At 40.0% G+C, this 25185-nt stretch overlaps 2 protein-coding genes across 2 annotated transcripts; one reads left to right on the top strand and one right to left on the bottom strand.

The window, feature by feature from the left end:
• Positions 1-1237: 1237 nt before the first annotated feature.
• On the bottom strand, positions 1238-2188 carry LOC309478445 (olfactory receptor 52Z1P-like; the record flags this gene model as incomplete). Its single annotated transcript, XM_082142040.1, has 1 exon — positions 1238-2188. The coding sequence occupies one exon, from the start codon at positions 2186-2188 to the stop codon at positions 1238-1240; it is 951 nt and encodes a 316-aa protein (XP_081998166.1).
• A 16102-nt stretch (positions 2189-18290) lies between these two features.
• LOC309478444 (olfactory receptor 10J5-like) lies at positions 18291-19250 on the top strand (the record flags this gene model as incomplete). Its single annotated transcript, XM_082142039.1, has 1 exon — positions 18291-19250. One exon carries the CDS (start codon positions 18291-18293, stop codon positions 19248-19250), a length of 960 nt encoding a protein of 319 aa, XP_081998165.1.
• Between the last annotated feature and the right edge of the window lie 5935 nt (positions 19251-25185).

The raw sequence follows: 25185 nt of genomic DNA, 5'->3' as shown, positions 1-25185 counted from the left end.
TTTTGTTTGCAGCAGATTATATCTGTAACAGTTGGGTTCACAAGTTATAATTAGATTTTTGTTCATTTGCTGCCATCTGCTGTTTAAATAAAGCAAATTATTTTGCATGTGGAATCTCAGGGCAGCAGGTGCTGTAAAAGCATTTAATTCGTAATTAACTTAATTAAAGTACTGTGGTAAAGCATTGAAAAGGACGTCCATTTGCATTTTGTTCTATTTCTATTGTCTGTCTTTGTTGCTTATCTGCATGTTATGTGATTTAAATGCAGGGGGACATTAAACAAATAAATAAACAAACCAGATATTTCCACATTTAATATGGATTTTCTGATTCCATCACCTTTAAGTCTATCAAGAAATGCCATAAAACTAGGCTGTAACAAGTAATAAGTAACAGTATAATGCAATGATAAACCGTTCATCAATCAGTAATCAACAGTTGTTATTTTAACCCTGTAAAGCCTGACACATGAAATACTAGTCAGATTTTTTTTTTTTTTTTATGGAACAGTTTATTGAGTCTTTAGGAAAAAACATACAAAAATAATGAAAAAGTTTGTGCATGTGTTTTTTGTTGAGTATCATATTTGATATTTCAGGATTTTATGGCTCATATAGTATATACTAGAATATTAAGCTTGAAAAAACACCTTTAAAAGTGTTATTCAAAGGCCCAAACTGTTTACCACAACCTGAAGGTGCACATTTTTTGAATTATACTGAAAAGCCTTGTATACTTAAAAAGTATAAATAATCAATCAGGCAACATAAGGCATGTATTGTGTACAACAGATTTTGATAATGTTGATTTTAAATTAGAAATTGATTTTAGGCCTTAGAAATTAGAAATCAAATATATTTCAGTAGGCTATGGTTACATTTGAAAAATAATTATTTTGAAATTTGTGCACGAGATAAGACCTATAATGTGTGTTGCTCCATTTTTAATATGTTGTTGAAATATCAACCCTTACCCATGAACTTCCACATTTCTCAGTAAAAAGAGTAACAGAACATTTAAGTATTGCTTGTTTGCTTGAATGGTGACAATCACGTTCATTACACGTTTTTTTTGTCACATACACTAATTAACTGCATTTCAGAGGGCAACACATCGTCTTGCATGTGACTTAAACATGACTCAGATGCTCAGAAATGTTGGGAATGTCAGCTGTTTATTGACATGATGAAATATTTGAAAACATGCACATTTCTCATCTAGAAAATAACAAAGATCCTATTTCACAGCCAAAGGCAATAACTTATTCCTAGAGCTAAAAAGTCTAAACATATTGTCTCTTAGAGCCTGAACACTCAGCCCATAAATGACTGGATTCAGAATAGGAGGAAATATCAAGAAATAAAGTGACATAACTGTTTGTGTTTCAAAGGGAAGATAACTTGTGTCAAAGCGACTTTGTACAATTTCACAAAAACAGCCCACACTATAGTTCAATATTGCAAATAAATGTGGAATGCAGGTCTTCAGTGCTTTTATTTTAGACTTTTTAGTGGAAGTAAAGCATATTTTCAGAATTTGTCCATATGAGTAGAGGGTCATTGCAAGCTGAGGAAAAGTATATACAACAACAGAAAACAATGCAATAGCATTCACAACATTTGTGTCATCACAGGACAGTTTGACAAGAGAATAGTTGGAACAGTACACTCGCCCAATTATGTTTCTACAGATTGTCAAGCGCAGAGTCAGAATAAAAAACAAAGCAAATGCCACTAAAGGATAACCCCATGAGAAAGCAATTAGTTTATACACCCTAGTGATTGTCATAATACTGTGATACTGTAGCGGATAGCATATGGCCACATAGCGATCATAGCACATCACTGAAAGAATGGTGAATTCTATGATAGCATATGTGTGCAGGAAATAGGTTTGAGCCTGACAACATGCCAAAGATACCTCATGAGAAGGAGACATTAAAGTACCCATCAAGGCCGGAAGCAAAGCCGTGCCACCATAGATGCCATTTACAGCCAAGTTACATAGAAAGACGTACATAGGTTTGTGAAGCGCTTTATCAGTAATTATGATAAAAATCAGAGTGGTGTTAGCAAAGAGTACAAACATGTACAACATAAAAAAGACCATGAAGTAAAGGTATTTAAGATCCTCCATTCTGTAAAGGACCTCCAGTATGACTGAAGACACAATCGATGAGTTTTTCATCTTCTTTAAATTGTTCAGCACACTGTAGTAAAAAAAGAAAAGAAAAAAAAAAGGTACATTACATTATTGCCAAGTAGTGTTGTATAGGCTAAAGGAAACAAGTTATAAGCAGTTGGACATGCTCTCCTTGTATGGCTACTGTAAATATCAGAGACAGAAAAAAATATTCATAATTCATTTAAAAACAAATATCACAAATGTTTTTCAGGTCAGCTGGATAATAGGTGAATGATGAGCCATGACACAAATATAAAGAATTGACTCTCCTCCTCTCCTTTTCTGTTTATATTTAGGCTACTGTACGTGTAACCGGAAAATTGCCAAGTGTATTCAGATCACATGGTCTTTTCATTATGATTATGTAAATAGCCTAATCTTTTATGGATGTTTGAAATAATACTAAGCGTACAAGTCAATGGTAAAAATATTATGTGTTTATACAGATTAGAGTTTGTTGGTATAACTTCTAAACAATGGCATGAAAATAAAAATATAGCCTACTTGATTATCTCATCAAGGAAAGCACCATAGACAAAACAACAATATGTTAGAATAATAAATACAAATTACATAATTAATACCTTGTATAAAATGTTAATTAGAAAGTTGTTTCCGTCCAGGTTGCCCTTACAAATAGGCTGTAGAGACTTGTTACATGCGACCTGTAGGCCTATCAATGAAACTACAAGGGTTACTCTGTTTTATGTTCTCTGTGTTGTTTGCTATAGACGTTATGCACCAGAGAAAAGCACGCAGACATCTTTACAATTTTGTGTTTGATATTACATATTGAACTGTATATTTCTATGGCATTGCTGTCGAAGAGTAAGGAAGAGGATTTGACGAAAGTTATTATGACATGAGCATTGTAATGTTTGAAGCGGATGTCAGAACAAATGTCAGTAGACCGGGAAGATTTAAAAATGAGTTCATTCATAAATCCGTAAGATCTAACCTTCATGCTGTAGAAATACAAACCGGAAGACAGAACACAATGAGCGCAGAGCTGAAAAGGGGCGGGGCTACACAAGTTCTATAGCGATTGAGCAAACAGCCTTGAGCTGTTGAGCAATGTAACATTATTTGTGACACATCGCTTGCTGCCTGAATTTTGTCGTGTTGTACCTAGTTGTGGAATGGTATAAATCGTAGTTTTTGACTAGTTTTAACATGTACATTGCTGGTCTCTTCTTCAGCATGTCCCGCCCATTGTGAATTCTTATTGGCTCAATATCAAGCTCCGCATAACTGTAGATTAAAGCTGCATTCACTCCATGTCTAAACTACCGTAAATTAAGCTTCATATGCTTTCGAAACAGTCTCGCTGTACTGTACATTTTGTTACTGTATCTCTCTCTCTCTCTCTCTCTCTCTATATATATATATATAGAGAGGATAAAAAAGTTATTCTGTGGCTTAGTAAATATTACAGTAATATTTAACTTTATTAACTTAATAAAATCTCTGAATATCGTTTACTTGATTGTTTGAGTTAAACATACCAAAATAATTGACAAAAAATCCAACAGTTAATTTTATCTCAAATTTATTCAGCCAATTATAATGTCCTGGTTGCGTATGCAACCCACCGTTCCCTGAAGGAACGTTCTGTTTTTCGCTGAGGAGCCGAGCGTAACTCGGAGTCAGTGGTGGTCCAACTATAGTGGCAAAGGGACTACGTCCTCCGTTCCCTCCTTCAGGGAACAGTGGGTTGCATATGCAACCAGGACGTTCCCTTTCAGTCGAGAACGTCAGATGTAGTCGACGTCGACTGAATGGGGTCTTAACCCTGGAAAGAGCCACTAGAGCTGCCACCTTCCAGTGCCTAGACAAAAGCCAGCTGAACCCCCCGCATCTTGAGGCAGTAATAGGACAGGGCTTAGGCCAGGAAAGTCACTGTTGTTCCGCAAGACCCGCTCAGTAGACTTGGATAACTCTGGGAAAGCGTGCCCTCGATGGAAGGAAGGGACGCTACGGAAGCCACATCCAGCCTGAAGGGGGGAAACGTGAGAGATACACATATGGGCTGGGCGAAGTGTCGGGCAGCACAACATATGGGATGTCACTGGGATGACTCCAGCCTATAACAGGGGGGAGGATCAACCAAAACAGTGACGGCAGAAACTCTATCAAGGGAAAGACACAGGCACACTGGAGGTAGTCGTACCGTGGAAATACACATATAGGATCGCCGTAGGGATCACAACATATGGACCCAGCCTAACACAAGTTCCACCAATGCATACGAGTGGTAGGCCTAGCATCGGACGCTCCGCCACATCCGAGCCGCAGGGGTATGGAGGAGCTCAACAGGTTCTGCCGAAAGGAAACACAACTGGAGCAAAATGGCGCATGTATCCAGTCCATAGGAGGGGAATGGCGCAGCAAGCCTACACATCGAGTGGGGCTACAGTGTTAGCTGGCTTCTATGTGAAGAGAGCACACGGGAAGCAACCGGCTCGACATATAGGCTATAGAATCTAGCGAACGTGTTAGGTGTCGCCCAGCCCGCAGCTCTACAAACATCTGTAAGTGAGGCACCTTGCGCCAATGCCCAGGAAGCGGCTACGCTCCGAGTGGAGTGAGCTCGCAAACCCGGGGGACAAGGTACACATTGGGACTCATACGCCAAGATGATGGCATCCACTATCCAGTGGGCCAACCTCTGCTTTGAGACAGCCTTTCCCTTCTGCTGGCCTCCATAACAGATGAAGAGCTGATCTGAGGTCCTGATGCTTTGCGTTGTGTCAACATATATCCGTTGGGAACGGACTGGACAGAGAAAAGCCAGGACTGGGTCTGCCTCCTCCGGGGGCAGCACTTGCAGGTTCACCACCTGGTCCCGAAAAGGGGTGGTAGGAACCTTGGGCACATATCCAGGCCAGGGTCTCAGTACGACATGAGAGTTAGCCGGCCCGAACTCCAGGCACGATTCGTCAACCAAAAATGCATGCAGGTCCCCTACCCTCTTGATGGAGGTCAAAGCGAGCAGGAGAACTGTTTTCAAAGACAGAACTTTTAACTCAGCTGCCCGCAGTGGCTCAAAGGGAGGTCTCTGCAGTGAAGTTAACACCAGAGACAAGTCCCAAGAGGGTATAGAGGGGGGACGAGGGGGATTTAATCTCCTCGCACCCCTCAGGAACCTGACGATCAGGTCATGCTTTCCAACAGATCTCCCATCTTGCAGGAAAGAAAGCACGGCGCGGATCGAGCAATTTCGTGGGTCTTCTCAATGAGAAGAACACCATTCAACGAATAGGTTCCACTTTAAGGCGTAAGTGTGCCTCGTAGAGGTCGCTCTCGCAGAAGTGATGGTGTCTACGACTGACTGTGGTAGATCACCTAGAACCTCTGCGTCCCGTCCAGGGACCAGACATGGAGATTCCAGAGGTCTGGACGCGGGTGCCATAAGGTGCCCCATCTCTGAGAGAGGAGGTCCTCCCTCAGAGGGATGGGCCAGGGAGGGGCTGTCGAGAGGAGTATGAGTTTGGGGAACCAGGACCGGTCGGGCCAATAAGGGGCGACTAGCAAGACCTGCTCCTCTTCCTCCCTGACTTTCCACAGTGTCTGTGTAAGAAGGCTCACTGGCGGAAACGGATACTTGCGGAGGCCCCGAGGCCAGCTGTGTGCCAGCGCGTCAATGCTGAGGGTCCCCTCAGTCAGGGAATAGAACAACTGGTAATGGGACGAGTCCGGAGAGGCAAACAGATCTATCTTTGCGGCCCCGAAGTGGTCCCAGATCAGCTGGACTGTTTGGGGATGGAGTCTCCACTCTCCTCTGAGCACAAGCTGTCGTGAGAGCACATCTGTGGCACGATTGAGCAGGCCGGAGATATGAGTGGCACGAAGCGACCTCAGATGCTTCTGACTCCATAGGAGGAGGTGACGGGCGAGTTGCGACATGCGACGGGAGTGTAGACCACCTTGACTTGCCACAGTGTTGTCCGTACGGACCAGTACATGCTTGCTGAGCAGCAATGTTTTAAGGCGTCTCAAAGCAAGGTGCACACACGCGACAGACCGCTCGACCAGGGGAATAGCCTCGTAACCCTTCACCGCTCCTCCATCAAGGGTAGTGAGGGGGGAAGAACTCTCTAGGTCGCTTCCGGCAGTAAAAGGTGCCATCCATGATATAGTAAGCTCTCCATACACTTTGGGAAAGAAGGGCACTGGGGTGGCGGGCTGAGAACCAGCGTGGCCCTCCCCGAGATACCATTCATCCAACTGAGACTGAGCAGGACACGGTGGAGGATTCCACTCGAGCCCGACAGCCTCGGCGGCCCGTTTCAGCATAGCTGACAACTGAGGATCTGGCTCGGGCAACGTTACACTCCCCGTTACACTGTTAAGGGGATAACACAGCCGAGTCGTCATCTCCAAAGGTCAGCTCACCCTCCAATGCTGCGGTCGGCATCCTGTCCTCTGGGGGAGCCGCGAGTGAGACATCTAGTCGGTCCATTACAGAGAGACTAGTACTCTCAACAAGGGGCTCCACTTGCATCGGTGTGATGGAGGAGTGAGGAGCCCACAGGGAATGGTTACCAGGCGGAAACTCCATCACTGATCTCCGATCACCCATCCCACACGGCACCCATCCCACACGGCACCCTTCGCGAACAACGGCGAGTCGCGATCTTAACACCGAGACGGTCATATTCCCGCAATGGTAACATGAACCATCCACAAAAGCTGAATCAGCGTGCTGAACACCCAAACACGTGACACAGCACGACCACATCCAGAAACGCATGGGCGGAATGACATCTTGAAAAAGACGCAAACGCACCCGTGCTCTCTCAGGAAGTGAGAAACCTTTTACCAGTGCCGGAGCACCCAGGGGAATGATCGCTGCAACACTTACAGGGATGGTGCAGCCTGTACCAGTGAAGCAATCACTCTTCTCGCCCTCAACTGGCCGTCAGACAAACAAACACAAACAGAAATGTGATGCTGTTAGAACAGCAGTTGAGTGCTTAAAGAGTTTGCGACCACCGCTGCTCGCGCTGTAGAACACCAGCCAGGGAGAGACTTCCTGAAGAAGCACCGACACACTCGCTTGTTGTAGAAAACAACACTCTTCAGAGATTTCGTCATAGAGAACGATCGGCTCCGAAGCGAAAGACAGATGGTGTTTGCATCTGCTTCCGTATTTATACCCGCCTCGCGGGGCGGACCGCGTGATGCAAATTCACGTCGCCATTGCGCGCATTGGCTCGTTCAAGCATGCTCGAAGAAGATAGGCTCCCTAGCGTGATCCCATTCAGTCGACGTCGACTACGTCTGACGTTCTCGACTGAAAGGGAACCAATTATTTACTTTATAATACACTTAATATATTTGTGAAATTTCTATCAAAATATTTGAGAATGGAGAATTAAACTAATCTGTTTCAAGAAACAAAAAAAATAATTAATTCAAATCAATATTATTAATATATTTAACACACTCTTAAGAAATTTAGTAAGTTTACTCAATTAAAACAATGCACCCCTCCCCACCCTCTGATGTGACGACAACTCAACGGTTGAGTGAGAGCGGACTGTTTAAATTCTCTCCAGTCCAGAACAGTTCAATCTTCTCAGCGTCGAAGAACTGGTGCATTTCCTCTGTGAAATTCAGGTTTGTGTATGTTTTATTTTATCTATAAAATTATTACTGTGCTTTAAATCGTTTTATTTAATGCAAAACAACATACAGAGGCGTAATGTGACACCTAAACGAGTAGCGCCTGTCTTTTCGCGTGATTGAAACGCCTTGCATAAAACACCCGACTTTATTCCTAATGATAATGAATATAATTAATTTGGATGATAAAATGTCCTCAGAACTGTGCACTGTTTGTTTATTGGCAGGATATGGAGTCAGTCGCTCGCAGTATCTTTCAGCTATGAGTGAAACGCAGGATGACGGTCAGAAGTTCGAAGTTCACCCGCAGAGCGAGTCCGTCTCCGGTGTGGTGAACAAATGAGTCCTACTGAAGAGATGAGTCCGAGCTTAGGACCCAAGCAATCCGATTGGTTCAAAGCACGTTTTATGGGTAATCGGTTTAGTGTAACCTGGTTACAAATCATACAAAATCACTTTATTATAGAAGACGTTTGTACTACGTTATAATGAGTCATTAATGTATTTTAACTTATACGTTTCATATACTAGTATGTAACCGAAGCTATAGATTGTGAAATTCAACATTTCTCGTTGTTAAGGCCCGTACACACCGGAACGAATATCGGCGCGCGTTATTCGCGAGCGTTTTTCGCTGACGATGAGCCGAGTGAACATGCAAATTCATTCCCTGACATTAGATGGCGCTTAATGTAAAACAGAAATACAATACCACTCCATAACAGTATATACTCAGCAATACCACTCCATAACAGTCTATACTCTGCAATACCACTCCATAACAGTTCTCTTTTAACAAGATTTTTGTAGTCGCTGTTGCGTTTGTCATATAGTTCTTTATTCCGACACCAACAGCTCTACATTCATCTTGCCTTGCATCTTCCTCGTCATTTCTTCCCGGCAGTGTCTGTCTATGGGCAGTGTAGACGCTACTTGGCGTATATCTTCTTCGCTGTTACGTACGTGTGCTCGGCAAGACCGTTTTGTGTTTGAGCGCCCCCAAGTTGTGTTTTACTGTAACTTCATAAGCTCCAGACACGTGAGCAAAAGCGGCAATCTCATTGGTCGGATAGTTTTTGACGTGGCGCGTCAAACCAAAAAAACGAACCCGAGGCGGTTAAAAAAAATTACGCTTTTACGCGTGCCGTTTTTCGCGTCGGTGTGCACACTCACATTGGCGCCCTTTGTTTAGTCACGAGGCGTTAAACGTCGGCGAATATCGCGCGCGAAATTCGTCCCGGTGTGTACGGGCCTTTACTGTGTTTTTTAGTTAGCTTAGATAGTAGCATAGCATACAGCTAACGTTATCCAATGATCGTGCTAGCTGAGCTTTACCTGAGCTTATACTGCCCTGATACTGCCTTACCGTATTCACAGCAATTATAATTATGTCATTATTTTTTATCGTAATAATCCCTGTAAAAAAAAAAAAAATCCTGTAAATTCTCGCTTATCGGGCTTATGCTACTCTGAATAATGCCTGAACTTCGTATTTTGAGCACTTCTTGCGTTGCTTTTTGCCTCTTCACGATGACTTGCTTAATTTAGTCCCAATTTGTAAGTTACTTTGGACAAAAGCGTCTGCTAAATGACTAAATGTAAATGTAAATGTAATCAGCGCAAGCTCGGGGTAATGGGGTCCTAAGCTCGGACTCATCTCTTCAGTAGGACTCATTTGTTCACCACACCGGCACGAGAACCAGCGCTGATCCAGTGGAAATTGGATAATAGACTGGTTGATTACACTTGAATAAGGCTACCTGAATGTTTAAATTTTTCATTTTTACTTATATATAAATGTTTGTTAAATGAGTTTAAGTGTAGGCAATATTGTATACATGTTAAAACAGTGTAACATGCTGTATTGCTGTAGCCTGGTAATACCAGACTCTGCTACTTCACTTTGCTTCGTATACAGAGTCTGGAAGGGCATAATAGAGAAGTGTTTTCTCTCTCGCGGGGGGGGCGCTTGTCTGAAGTTTAAAATCATTGGTTACCCGTAAGCCAATCACATAACGTTTGGTTATGGCGTGTGTTATGCGCATGCTCAGCCGCATCTAACTTCCACTGTAAACGCATGTATGATGCAAAAACTAAACCATCGAGCGAAATACCGGAGTGAACATGGCTGTGAATGACTTTTGGAGATTATGTTAAGTAAATCTACGCATCCACGGTACAATCAGCGTCTACGTCACGGCTCTCAGCCCGCCCTCTGTTCGTTGATTGGCCCGGCTTTTTTCAGGCCGGTGGAAAACTGAAAGATAGGCTGCTATCTCAGACTGACTACAGGAGCGAAATGAAATTAGCGGAAGTAGGAAGTCTGACGTAGTCAGGCTAGTATTGCTGTACTCATCGACAATAAAGGCCAATGTCATACCGGTGGTTGTATAGAATACTATTTTACAAAGGTTTAGAGGAAATTAAAAAAAAGTTAATATTACTCATGAATAAAAACAGTTAATATTACTCATAAATATATTGGTTTTTATTATTTTTATTATTATTTCTACTCAATTTTATTTGTTAATGTACCAGATGCAGTTACTAAGATTTACTTAAAGCGACACTATGTAACTTTTCAACCTTCATAATATATTTCCAAGACCCTTGTGATGGTACATCGACTTACAATAGGTTGAATGACACATCTGCCATAGCCTGACAGGGACTGTATCGCTTTTACTGGCACTATGTAACTTCGGTGTTCGGGTAGTAACAAGAGCACAAAAAGAACTACAAAATTCGACTGCTTTACGGCATACGTCACTTCCCCCACCACTTCGTCAAATTTGGACGTGAGAGGCCAACCAGCGTTTGTTTTCGGCCTTCGTGCGTATGTTTTTGTCATGGGGGTTGTTTACACCTGGCCACTTCATGCATTTTCTCAGGTCGGATAGCTATCCGATCGTGAAAAGTCCAGGTTTAAATGCCCTCCGAAACGCATTTGAGACGGATTTGAATCCGATCCCTCCAACCACTTCAGGAGGAGATGAGACGCATTCCAGACGAAACTGGACAAGTGTAAATGCATATGGTTGTTGAAACCACATATGTAAATTGTACTCCTCCCAAAAATGCTAAAAAAAACCCCACAAAAAAACGTGTGAGAGCGTTGTATAGGCTATATGTTACATCCAGATATGACGACGCGCTGGAACACGCATCACCGCAGATGAGCAACTGCATCAAGCCAACGTGCAAACTATCGCAAATCAAAGTGAAAGTAAGTCGCTATCTTCATCATTAAAAGTAAAGAAACGAAATTATCTCAGGCTTAAGTTACTGCTCTCTCTTATTGCGGTGACGTGCACTCCATTAAATCTGCATATAGCGCGAGAATTGAAGATCGAATTTAAATCCGTTTCGCAAAAATACATTTATGTGACCAGGTGTAAATGGAATCGTTTTGATAAATCAGATAGCTATGCCTCACGAATTAGTTTGCCAGCTGAACTCAGGTGTTGTGAGGTGTATTTATCACGTAGTCCTGACGGATATCAGACAACGCTGTTGACGTTGATTCCTGCGATTATCATGAGAACAGCTTTCAATATCTCACATAATTATCAGGACATAAATAAGCCTAACGTAGAGGTTGTATAGTGTAAACGAGCACAATTTGCAAACTATTATGATAAATTGCAATAATCATGTCTAATGACATCATAACGGCCAATGTTATGAAATAATGCGACGTACATTTAACTTAATTGATGTTATCTGGCATTTTGTAATGTTTACATTCCAATAAAAACAACACAAATTAAATTATACAGTAGGCCTAGACTATAGACTATTTACTTGTAAAAATCATGTAAAAACGTTATAATATAGGCTAATATATTTACGACAGTGCAAGTATTCCACAGCGACTCTAGGGGTCGCTGTTTGACAAAAACACAATTTCTACTTAGTGTGGCTTTAATTGTTTTACTTGCATTTACTCAATTCATACAGTATATTTCATTGATTTCACAGCTTTAAAATTAACTAAATTTTTGATGTTTCAAAAGTGTAAAAATGTTTCACCAAAATAATTGAGTAAATCATAGTTAAACTTTTTAGAGTGTATGGAACTCATACTCAACGAGGAAAAAAACACTTACATTTTATTAAGAGGCCCAAACTGATCAAAAATATGCAACTTGGTGCAGTTGCTGATATTTATATGATAAAAAGTAAGATGAAATTCTGTAATGTAGGCTAAATCAATGAGATCTTTATAACAGTATATCAGACTACTTGCATATAAATGTAATTTGTCACTTTACGGTATATTTCCAAATAATATCCTAGTAAGATGATATTGCTTAATTTTATGAACAAAGCACTGTATTTTTTATTTTTGGGGGCAAAATATAATATGCTATACAATGGTGATTGAGGAATTGTACAAGTAAATATTCCTCAAAAGCCTGATTTGCATTTGATACATTTTAACACAATAATAATAAAAAAAAATAAAAATAAAATAAAAAAAAATGTAAAGATAATCTGGTACACCTTGAGTATTGTGTATTATTTGGGAAACACCACATTCATATTTGTATGTCCACTCAAATGTCATGGTGCATGCATAACATTCTGGTAACCTTGCAGGCCCATTTTAAAGTTAACATGAAATTAAAATTCTCCTTTTTTTCTAAATGCATGCAATAGATCTTATTATGAACTAATGTAAAAAATAATGTTGTTTTGATTGCATCAGTGTTTGCATGCATTATTTGCATAGTATTACAATAAACAACCCTCTTTAGGGAGGTCATTATGGCCTTACAGTGTGATATCTGTCTTTTGCACTGTCCATTGGGCTCAGTTTGTTGACCTTGTACTTCAGACTCATCAGTGGTTTCTTTAAATTGCCTCCCAGGGAATTTGTGTTTTGAGAAATAATGACCCCTAATTAACATGTTTATCTAGTTTCAAATTTGTCTTCAGTTTCTCAAAGGCATTAAACATGACCACAGATGTTTGTGAGAAACTGTTGCTGGCCATTTTAAGAAGTCTTTAATCAGCCATTAAGTAATTTTCTACTGTATTACACACATTCAACATTTCTGTAATAACAACTATTGGAATCCTCTTAGCCTTGTTTTATAATTTCAGCTGTATGTCTTTAATAATATTTCACAATGTTTTTTTTAATAATATTTTTCAGCTATTCCAAGAATATTCATTGAAGATTACATGGATCTAGGCCTGAGCCAACAATTATCCTATTTTTAATATTCACGTTTCAAAGTCCTGCTTATCAAATTATTAACCAAATGCCAAACATTTGTGTTAAGATTACTTAAATGATTGACTTTAAACCAGAACTTGACAGGACAAAAGGAACTCCCCAACTAAAGAGCTTGATGTTATTATGGTAGACCTTTTTTTTAAGCTCTTTGTTGATTGTGAGAATTAATGGCTTCTTCTGTTCACAAAGGTTTATTGAAAAGCCTACAGTGTGAGAAAATATCACAGCAATTATTTTTTTATACTGTAATTATACCTAATGAGCCGTAACATTTGCCGCTACCATATGCTCTGCCTGACTGTGTCTGCCACTCTGCCAGAAGATTCATGACCTCACTTCTTACCACCAGGGCCTGTGACTTCAAATGTGTGATGAAATTGTTGAGTTCTGATAGGTTCAGTACTTTTGCCTATGTACAGTGATTTCCAGTTTTGCTGAGTCCACAATATAGTTGACACTAAAGTATAAGGACAGTCATATATATATATATAAAGACTGGATGATGACACCACTGTTTTCTGAAGAGCTGCTTTATATAGCTCATTCAACTTAATTTTATTATTCACTTATTTTACAATGTCTGTCATTGGATTGATTGAAACTGACTTAAGCTGAATAATGACTCTATTGTCTTCTGTAGAGCTGCTTTATTTGAATTTGTCTCATTTTGATGAAGTTTGCATGATTGTTATTTTCCTGTTTATCACTGGGAAGCTGCTTTGAAACAATCTGTATTTTAAAGCATTACATAAAGGTTACTTGGGTAGATTTTTTTGACTATTGACATTGTAATAAGATAATAGAACTATGAAATGAATGTGGATAACAGCTCAGAAAATTTGGTCTTAGAATGTAATGAGAACTGTTGCTTTTTTATATTTTAGTTTCATTACAGACTTTGTACCTGTAAAGCAGCAGAAGTGTTTCATATACAGTTATCCAGGTAAATTAGGAAAATCCCAATTGAAAATCAAGTTTTTTTAATGAAAACTTGCATATGGTTAATGCCAGATTCTGCAGTGTTGGTCTCTGAGAGGAAATTAGAGAAGAAAATTCGCTTTCTGAGAGGAAATGTGAAGGAAAAGTGAAGGAAAATACCATATGTCTCCCTTAAATACAAAATTAGCAAAATATTAACAACATTTTCTAAAACTTATAATGAGGATGGTCAGAGATTGTGGCCTGACTGTCATCACTAGGACTGTGGTTTGTCCATGGCTCTCACATTTGGGACTAGTCAGAGAAATTATGGCCCAAGGGGGACAATTATCAAACTCATGATAGTTAATGACCTCTGGATCTCTTTATTCTCCTCTCAGGCCAGTTTAATACTTGGTAAACAGTGTCTAATGCTGTGAGACAAACCACTAGTAATGTTTGTGAAAGTATCTCTGGCCTTGAACTATGGCTGAAAAAGATGGTGGTTTGTCTATGTTTGTCTGATGATTGAGTTGTGCAGATTGAGCCAAGCAGACAGAGCAAACTGATTATACAAGGTACATTACTTTTCTTAAAATATCTGGTTCTTTTTTAAGGGAACTCAATGTTGCGTCAGTTGCTGACACTATTGGGGCGCGCCCTTGTGGAACCCTATGTCTGAGGCACATGTGTAGTCACGCCAATCATTTGCCAACGCAGTGCGATGACTGTGCACCTGAGCATGTAAAAAGGGCATCTGCACAGATGTCCTCAGGAAGCCATCAAGTGCTCAGTTAGAAAGCTCCATTCCCAACTGGCTTTCTTCACAATCACTCGCCTCTGGTTCTGATAAAATATATCAACAAGATATCCTGCTCCACTCATCAAAGCCCTGCATACGATGAGTTACTAGAACTTATAAATCGTGCCAAGGCCCGACTAAGTCTGAACTGGTCCTTCCCGAAACATGAGATCGCAGATGGTCACTTAGATGAGCGATATCATACTCTGCTTGCATGGTTCTTTCAACTTTGAGTTATTCGACAGTGGAGAGGCTGTGTGAGCAGTATTATAGGAGGATACCTCGGGTAGAAGGGAATTTAGCAAACTATCTCTCCCCGGGGACATCCTCATCGCTGAATGCTCACGTTATACAACATCTATAGGCTTGTGGGCAAAGAGTATGCAGCGGCCGGTCAGTCTGGTGGGGCTCTGCACACTAAAGCAGTCTGCAAGCCTACCAGTCAGACCTGCTCATAGACCTAGACCAGGCTGAGGGTTTATCCCCTGAGGTGGTCTCCGAACTGCAAATGACCACAGATTTGCTCTTCGTGCCACCAAGCAGGCAGCCCGCTCCATTGGCCCACTCTGAATTTTGAATACTATGCATCTCAAATGTCTGGCAAAAAGATGGTTAAAGATTCATGCTAAACGGACTTGAAACGGTTACTATTTGGCTTACCTCTGTTTTCATGTTGAAAGAGCATGTTTCAATGAAGTAACTCGATGAAATATAGAAAACAGGATTCACACTTCCCATCATGATTTGCACAGGGCTGGATAGGGAGAGTAAATATTGAAATAAAGTGTTAGACGAGTAAATGGGGAGACTAGTTTGGGCCAATCACACAGAACATGTTTTTTTGCAATTCACAAGTAATAATAATCAGATAGAGTAAAAGAGTATTTGATGTGCTGGACAGTACTTTGGCTCGAACCCAGAGTACTCCCCCATATCCCTGGCTGTGATAGGAACAAGCAAAAAGTGAGAAGTCGGGGTGGTGGAGGGATGCTGAAAACTGTTGAGGAACATAGGTGAGTCGGCTACGTATAGGCCTCATTTGAACGTGTTCCTTACACACTTTGTTAATAAAACATTTAAAAATGCAAGATGCAAAAACACAAAAAAACACAAGGAGATGCTTTTTAAAACTTGTTTTAACTTGAAAACTGAGGAACTGGATTTACATGAGATTTCATTTTACTTTAGGTTTTAGGAGCAAAAACGTGTTAAAAAAAGTAAAGACCAGTAGGTGATTTTTCCATGAATATATAGACAAATATTAGAAGACAAGAACTTGCTTTAGAATGATAAAGAGACAAAAGTGAAATTGCCTCTTAAACAGCTGAATAATACACTACACTCTTAAAATAAAAGCTTTCCATTGCACAAAAGTTCTTTATAGTGAAAAAAGGTTCTTTAGATTTTTTAAATGTTCTTCACACTAAAACAAAAATGGTTATTTTGAGAACTGTTCACTAAAAGGTTATTTTTTTCCGAAGCACAAAACTTACAGTGATCCTTAAAGGGTTAGTTCACCCAAAAATGAAAATTCTGTCAGTAATTACTCATGTTGTTCCAACCCCGTAAGACCTTCGTTCATCTTCGGAACACAAATTAAGATATATTTTATTAAATCTGAGAGCTGTCTCACTCCTCCATAGGCTTATAAGACACTATAACTTGCTGGCCCAGAAAATGTATTAAAGACATCGTTAATATAGTCCAAGTGACTACAGTGGCTCAATCTTAAGTTTATAAAGCGACGAGAATACTTTTTGTGCGCAAAAAAAACAACTAAAATAACGACTTTATTCCACTATTTATTTCCTTCTCTCTGGGCCGCGAGTTTTTTCACGTAGTGTTTTAGCGCAGTGCGTCTGTGTTGCACGTCACCACGTAGGCTCACTATTGGCCGACGCTGGTCATGTGTGTCATGCGTGTGATGTACAACGAACACAGAAGCGCTACGCTATTACACTACGTGAAAAAACTCGAGGAACTTCTATCAATTCCATCCTCCAAGCAGTTTCACCTAGAACCCTCCAAACATATTATACAGCATGGAAATCTTTTAAAACATTTAACCTCTCTCACAACCTGCCGTTTCCCGATTTCTCTCTTTTATCCGTTACGTCCTTCACGTCTCACCTTAACAGAGTAAAAGGTCTCCAAGCCGGATCCATAAAAAGCTATTTTATCCATATAAAGGCATTACATTTTTCCATAAATTAGCCTACGGTAAGCTTGCCCCCGCCATAAATAACTTTCAAACTTCCCTTCTCATTAAAGGAATTCAAATAACTCATCCCACCCGCCCAGATACCAGACAACCTATTACAATCGACATACTCACCAAATGTATTTCAACTCTCAGTCTCGCATACCATTCCACCAACACCGCCCGCACACTAGAAGCAATGTTCATCCTAGCTTTCTTCAGTTTTCTTCGCTGCTCCGTAAAACTGATTGAGCTAAAAAAGGTCGTTTACATTTTCAATCTTCCAACTCCCATTGTGTACTCTTTTTCTACACACTCAAAAGTATCTACTTTTTCTTCACAAAAAGAGTACATACTTATTGGGCGTAGTATAAGTAGGCGAATTGAGACGCAGCTTAGCGAAAAACACTTGCATCGCACCTGGCGCTGCATTGCGCTGGCTGTATGATAGGGCCCATTGTGTTGAGCCTGCATGGAACAACCTTCCTGCCTGAACATTTTATCCTAACCATATCCCTACCCCTAAACCTTGACTACCCATAAGTCATCCCTAAAATCAGAGTGAAATGATAGGTGAATAACACTGATGTAGAAGCACCTAATTCTGGTTGTAAGCCTAAACTTGACATAAACTGTAAACTTGTCCCTCAAATCTGATTGGTTGATTGGAATGTTGTTCCAGGATCAACAAAGTTGTTGATCCCAGAACACATTGCCCTTGGAAATCAGGTTCCAAGTGGGCACGCGGCATATCAGCAAATGGACAACTGAAGTATATTTTCAACTTTGTTCTAGGACCCATAGCTACACACAACAATGCAAACTGGTGCAAAGAATGTACACAAAAACCCTAATACCTGTAGCTGAAAATAACTTAAATACTTTGAATATGTACGTATGTTGTTAATCTATTTAGTACCACATTACCATAAAGATGTGTCATGCTACATTATGTTACATACAACAATTTTTTTATTTTTTTATTAATGAAAAAGGTGAAGGCTTATTTGTGCGTTCACTTATAACAAATCAAAAGTGTTTTATGCAGTTTTTCCCCCCCCCATGAGCTAACAATTAAACCCAAGAGATTTCAGTACATCTCTTACAGAATTCCCAAATGATAAAATACTAATAAAAACAACCAATCCTCCCAACATTCTGTTTATTAGTGAGAGACTCTCTGTCTTTCCTTCAGCCAGCAGTGGATGCAGAAGACTAATGAGATGTAAACTGTTTTAAAAGTTTATCTTAACTTCATAAGTTGTATTGCATTTCCATTTTGCTTCATGTGATTTAAGGGATCATTCATACCATGATTGATAACATGTCTTATCCTGTGATACTGACCCTCATGGTGCCCAAAGAATCAAAATCATATAGACATGTGTATTTTATTTGCTTTCTTGCCTTATATGTGCTTATATTGTTAATTAATATTCGTCTTGTTATGGTCATTATCATGGAGAAAGCACTTCATGAACCGATGTACATTTTCTTGTCTCATCTGTGTGTAAATGGGGTTTATGGAGCCACAGGATTCTACCCTAAATTTCTGTCTGATTTAATATTGGATTCATATGTGATCTCCTCTCACATGTGTGCCCTTCAGATCTTTGTTATTTACAGCTCTTTACTGTGTGAGTTTACAATATTAACAGTGATGTCTTATGATAGATATGTAGCCATATGCAAACCTTTAGACTATCATTCCAAATTAACTAAATTCACCTGTGTGAAATTAATCCTGTTTTCATGGATAGTACCCACTATTTCTGTGTTCACTGCCACTCTGTTAGCAAATTTGAAGCCATTTTGTGCTTATCATGTAGATAAATTATATTGTGACAACTGGTCAGTTGTAAAACTTTCTTGTGCATCATCTTTTGTAAATAATGTCTATGGATATATTGTTGCTGTCATATTTGTTAGCTTTGTAGTTATCATAATAGTGTCCTATGTTAAACTGATCTCTGCATGTAAAACATCTTTAGAAAACAGAAGGAAATTCTGGCAAACGTGTCTGCCACACATCTTATTACTGATAAATTTCACTTTTGCTGTGTTATTTGATATAATGTATAGCAGATATGGTTCAAATGATATTCCAGAGAGTCTGCGTTATTTTTTGGCTTTAGAATTAATTATAGTGCCACCTGTTTTTAACCCACTAATCTATGGGTTAAATATAAGAGCAGTGCGCCAAAGAGTTTTTACTTCATGTGTTGTATCAAGAGTAAATGTTTCACGTGCACCAAGAAGATGTAAAACATAATTAGATAATTCTGTACTTTTCTGAATGCTTAAACAGTTGTCATGACACTTTGTTTTTTTTATAAATTAATTGTGACCAAATTAATATTTTGTTTAGCATATTACTAATGAAGTGTGAAATATGTATATGATGTATTTGATTCAAGACCAAAAATATGACTAAAAAGAGATTTTCTTAACAAGTAGGCCTACCCTTGATCATAATGGTCTCTTAAGAGTTTTCTGTAGATGCAATTTTATATCTTAACATCATTATTGTATATTTGTGCAAGGTTTCCTCTATAAATTTGGTATTCTATAAACAGGTAAATCAAATAGATATTGCTATTACTTTTCACAAGTCAGTCCTGTCTCTGGCAATACATTGCAAAGAAAATTATATTTATTTATCTTTATTTCATTCAGCTGAACCACATTGCACTATTCAAACAATTTAAGGCAAAATTCACAACCAATTTTGCTATAATAATATTTTTTTGGACTGAAACAAGATATTGAATGAGGGAAAAAAAAAAATGACTGAACAGAACGACACCCAATTTTCGGGTTAAAGGTCAAGTTCACCCAAGAGAGAGGTGTGATGAGAGAAGTGACGTAGAAGTGGCCCTGGATCAAGCATGGCGGTGGACCTTGTTAGATTTTGCTGTATTTGACCGAGCAGTAGTTTGGGTGGCTCGCCAATGTATTAGATTTCTCCAATACATAAAATAAGTAAGCTTGACCAGAGTTCTTGTGGGGAGAAGAATTTATTGAAGGTTTGTAGTGTAGCAGTCCTTCAGCAGCGATGAAATCATGTCGCCCTTTAACAATCTTAACCCAAAGTTCTGTCTGTGTGACTGAACTTTATACATGAAGACAAAAGGGCTACAAACAAAGGAAAACTGTTAGGACCTCCCACAGGAGATTGATCTATGCTGCAATCTACCCTGAGCAATGTTGTTTCACACCCATCATTTTCTATGGGCCATATGTCTGTATGGGCCATTTGGTTCACACCTTTACAGACACTGTTTTCAGTTGATTGCATCTTGAGGCACAGTAACAATGTAAATGCATCTGACTTAAGTTAACTGAAAATACACATAATCTTTCAACCTGGACTGTGGAGCAGTGGCGAGCCTAGGCCATGTAGCAGTGGGCGAGACCATGGACCTTGGAGCAATGGCGTGCCTGGTCTGTGGAGCAGTGGCGGGTCTGGAGTGTGGGCCGTGAAGCACTGGACGAGGCCATGGTGGATCAGGTGGCGATGGCGGAGCTAGAGACCACCAAGGCAGAGTAGATGGAGCAGTAGACCACCATGGTGGAGCAGGTGGTGGTGATGACCACCTCCTTAGTGGAGCTGGAGAGCACCAAGGTGGAGTTGGTGGATTGGAAGGCCCTGGCAGAGGAAAAAACATGACCTCCATGGCATGGAGCACAGTGAGTTCATGGATGGCCTCCGTGGCCATAACAGAGCTTAGAGTACAGAGATAGCATCCTTGGCCATCAAAAGGCAGGCAGAAAGTTCAGGAAGTAAATACATGATGTAGGGGTGTGCGATATATATTGTCTGTGATATTATCGTGATTGTTGTTTTAACGATGTGCAATCTGACACAATTGTGTATGTCCCTCACTTTACAAAAACACATCTAGAGAGCGCACCCATCTACATCATGTAGTCTAGTAGGTTAGACTAGTGAGCTTGCACTAGTGCATGCTTTCACTGCATGATTTAGTTTATTATAATGCATTTATAATGCCCTCAATATTCAAGATAATGGGAAAAAATACCTCTGTATGTCTTTTATATTTATATAATTTAATATAGTTAAACAATATCTCACAAAGAGTGCCGTTTCTTTTTGCTAGTTTCAGCCTGACACAGTAATCATTTTCACATCCTGCACGTTGTTTAAATAGCAAATGTATTTGCGCCCATCTGTGCGCAAAAAATATATTTTTTGTTATTTAAAGAGCACGTTAGTAATGTGCGCCTATAGCCGGGTCCACAACGTGCGTACACAGGGCCATAGCTAGAGGATTTGGGACCCCCTGTAAAATATTGTTGTGGGCCCCCACCACCCTCCACCAATATCGTATACTGTACAATAGATGAGCATGGAGGCCCACATAACAGAAGATGGTGATGTTGTTGTAAAACCTTTATTTTAAAAGTTAAATGTTTATATCAAAATTAAAACTAATAAAAACCAACAAAAAGCAAGAAATTGTTAAATAATAATCAAACCAATTTTAAAAAAAGTAACAGCAAAATAATGCAACCCCCATCAGTCTATTATAATTCATAAATTAAAAAGTAAACATTTAGAAATTGACAAATGTAAAAAATAAAATAATTTATTGTCTAATTTTTTGACAAAGATAATATGGAACTGGTAATATTAAATAGCCTAAAGCTAATAAATGTATTCATCCAAGTGCAGTGTGTTGTATTCGTATTTTCTTGATGTAATAAATACATCATCAGCCGGCAGGTCAGGTGCATAATGCAGTGGGTCGTGACTTGTGTACATTTTTAAACTCTATTTAAAACAATAGTGTAAAAAGACGTTATTCGGTCGATTGCGGTGGTGCGAAGTGACAGTAGGCCTACCCGTCAGGCTGTAGACGGTAGTTTTCTTATTCCCAGCGAAATAACAATACAACCTGCCTTTAAGAACGTCTTGATCGACTGGGATAGAAAAACTCTCCTGGCCTCCCTCTCCTTCTTTTTGTGGCTTTTCTGGTACCATGATTTATGTTTTCTTTTCCCCAACATTTTTCAGTCAGCCAGTCTCCTGCTCTTCCACTAAATTCATCGTTAACTTCAGGTTAACTTCAGGCAGCTGCTGCCGCCTCAACTCTGATTGGTTCTGTTCACGAGCTGGGGTGGGACTTACAATTTTATTGCTCTGGAGATCATTCGGTCTTTCCACTATCAAATTCTATCATGTAGCGAATCCGCCAGGGCGCGAACGCAACTGGCATTTAAAGGGAATGGGAGATGGGACTCTGATTGGTGTATTGCACATTATGCCCAAAACACACCCATTACTCATTAAGAGAATAGAATAGAGACAACCTTTTAGACCATGCGCCGGGAGTGCTGACCATTTTTCTCTTCGTTAAACTAGCAAAACTGCACTTGCGCCTTGTAGGGCTGTGCAATTAATTGAATTTCGATTTCGATTTCGATTTTTGCTCCCAACGATCACCAAAATAGTATAATCGAGTAAAAAACGCATTCACTCAGTCAAAAGCTCAGTCACTCGGGAGGAGCTCAGAGTAGAGCCGCTGCTCCTCCACATCGAGAGGGGCCAGCTGAGGTGGCTCGGGCATCTTTTCCGGATGCCTCCTGGACGCCTTCCCGGGAAGGTGTTCCGGGCATGTCCCACCGGGAAGAGACCCCGGGGAAGACCTAGGACACGCTGGAGGGACTATGTCTCCCGGCTGGCCTGGGAACGCCTCGGGGTCCCCCCGGAAGAGCTGGAGGAAGTGTCTAGGGAGAGGGAAGTCTGGGCATCCCTGCTTAGACTGCTGCCCCCGCGACCCGGCCCCGGATAAGCGGAAGAAGATGGATGGATGGATGGAGTAAAAAACGATTATTTTGCCATGTTCTGTTTTGAAAGAACGCTCTTATTTTGTCTTGTGTTCTGAATGATGCGCTATAAGTGGTAAGTGGTAGACCTGCGGGAATATATTAAAATACTATATTATTTATTATAGTTCAAAAAGTACAATCAATGTTCAAATTTCGATTTTTTAAGAATTGTTGAAAGGTGTCTTTGGTAACACTTTACAATAAGGTTCGTTAATTAGCATTAGTTAACAATAATGAACAATACTTCTACAGCATTTACTAATCTTAGTTAATATTAATTTCACCACTTACTAACGTTATTAAAATGAAAGGTTGTATTTGTTAACATTAGTTAATGCACTGTAAACTTAACATAAACAAACAATGAACAGCTGTATTTTTATTAACTAACATTAAAAAAGATTAATAAATACTGTAACAAATGTATTTCTCATTGTTAGTTCATGTTAGTTAATACATTAACTAATGTTAACGAATTAACATTATTGTAAAGTGTTACCGTGTCTTTTTAATAAATGCAACACGTTCCCAAAGTCATGTGAAATAATCGTGTTACATAATCGTGATTTCAATACTGACCAAAATAATCGTGATTATGATTTTTTCCATAATCGAGCAGCCCTAGCGCCTTGTGCTTTAGACCAAACGATTAGATCGTTAAAATAGGGCCCAAAAGACTCATTCATTAGCCGCGTTTCCACTGTCGGGCCAGTGCGAGCCAGGGCTTTAAACAGGCCGTGCCGGGCTATAAGCCCCGGGACTGTAGCACCGAGCCCAAAACACACTGCGTTTCCACTGTCGGGCCAGAAGCTCCACAGCGCTTCACTAAAACACGCCCGTAACACGCCTCTGGAACAACGTCACACAAACCCATCATTTCACCAACAAATGGAAGTTTTATCAGAAAACAAATCAAAAAGAAATCACTGAAAACAGCGTGATCGCAAAACAAACATGATAAAAGTGATCTTTTGTTGGCATTTTTGTTGTTTAGCTACTTGAATATTTAAAACCCAAGAATCGATGTTTTACCACAGGTTTACAACATGTGATACATTGATCATAATGAATTAATTTGTGTCAAAATTGCACATTAGTCACACAGAAATAAAGTGGCTTACCGTTGTCTATTTCAAAAAAGAAAGGGGACAGACTTACTTATTCAGTCGTGTCTGTTTCTTTTTATTTGGTAGTTACAGGACATATTTACATCACATTTAGAAAGAATGATCATTTCTATAATGCCACCAAAAATACGACCTGATGAGCTTTAGCACTCTCTCCCAGTAGGCTACAGTTATATTTTCAGTCAGAGAAACAGAGGAAGCTCCCTAAAAAAAAGTTGCTTTATTTTATGATAGTCCAGTATAAAGAGACGAGACGTAGGCTACTGACAGATAAAATAAAAACATGATTGTGATAGCCTTTATGATTTGTCAGATTTCTTCAAGCGTTCATATTTACCATGTTTACTATGGTAATGGTTAGCGATTAGCGTGCATAGTCTTTTGCATCGCGTATAAATATTTCTACCTTATAGTGATCAGAATCCACATCGGATCACAAAAAGAAGGCATTCATGAAAGTGAGTTTTAAGGGTAAATGATTTGAAAAGTCTTTAATGCATGTTAGCTGGTAAATGGAATCATCCAGCGCTGCCGTCTCAGACTCAGGTAAACTCCGCCTCTGTTTGTAACCACTCCTCTAGCCCGAGCTGGCCCACTTTGGATCAAGGTATACGGCGGGCCAGAAAACCCTGGCCGTTGGCCCAGAGGAAGCCCCGGAAGTGACAGTGGAAACGGGACTGGCCCTGGGTGCTTCCAGAGCCCGTCTACGGAGAGCCTGCGCACTCCCTATTAAGTCCTATTGTACCGAATTTTGGTTGTAGTTCCACCAGAGTTCCACTGGGGGCGATCGCCCATGAGTGCAAAATGAATGGGAGTCTATGGGGCTAGACGGCTAAATTAGTCTCTTTCACCCGATTGCTGTTGAGAAATCTCAGATTTGTTTTGCAAGTTCAACATGGGTTATAGGTCGAAAGTTGAATGAACGAGTACTTATGTCCTTTCGATTTCTTACAGGTTGAGTTGTTGTTGTCCATAACACGCTAGCATTCTGCTAATGAACGCTGATTGGTCAGTGAAGGACTGATTACGACCAGAGATACCGCTTGATGGCATCGTGGCATCCGAAGCGGGACCAGAAACAAACAAAACAAAAACTCTTCTAGCACGTGTATTTACCTGTGTCAGCTGTGTTGTCAATGCCTCGAGAGAAAAGAAAGTGCAGAGCGCGAAAGCACCAAAGTGACTGAAGGAATGCCGTAAAGCAGTTTCTCTGGTCGTACGATGTGT

Source organism: Leuciscus leuciscus, assembly GCF_965113295.1.
Source record: "Leuciscus leuciscus genome assembly, chromosome: 16".
In the NCBI taxonomy this organism is placed as follows: domain Eukaryota; kingdom Metazoa; phylum Chordata; class Actinopteri; order Cypriniformes; family Leuciscidae; genus Leuciscus; species Leuciscus leuciscus.
Note: the sequence above shows the minus strand (reverse complement) of the source record. Positions and strands in the feature narration are given on the sequence as shown.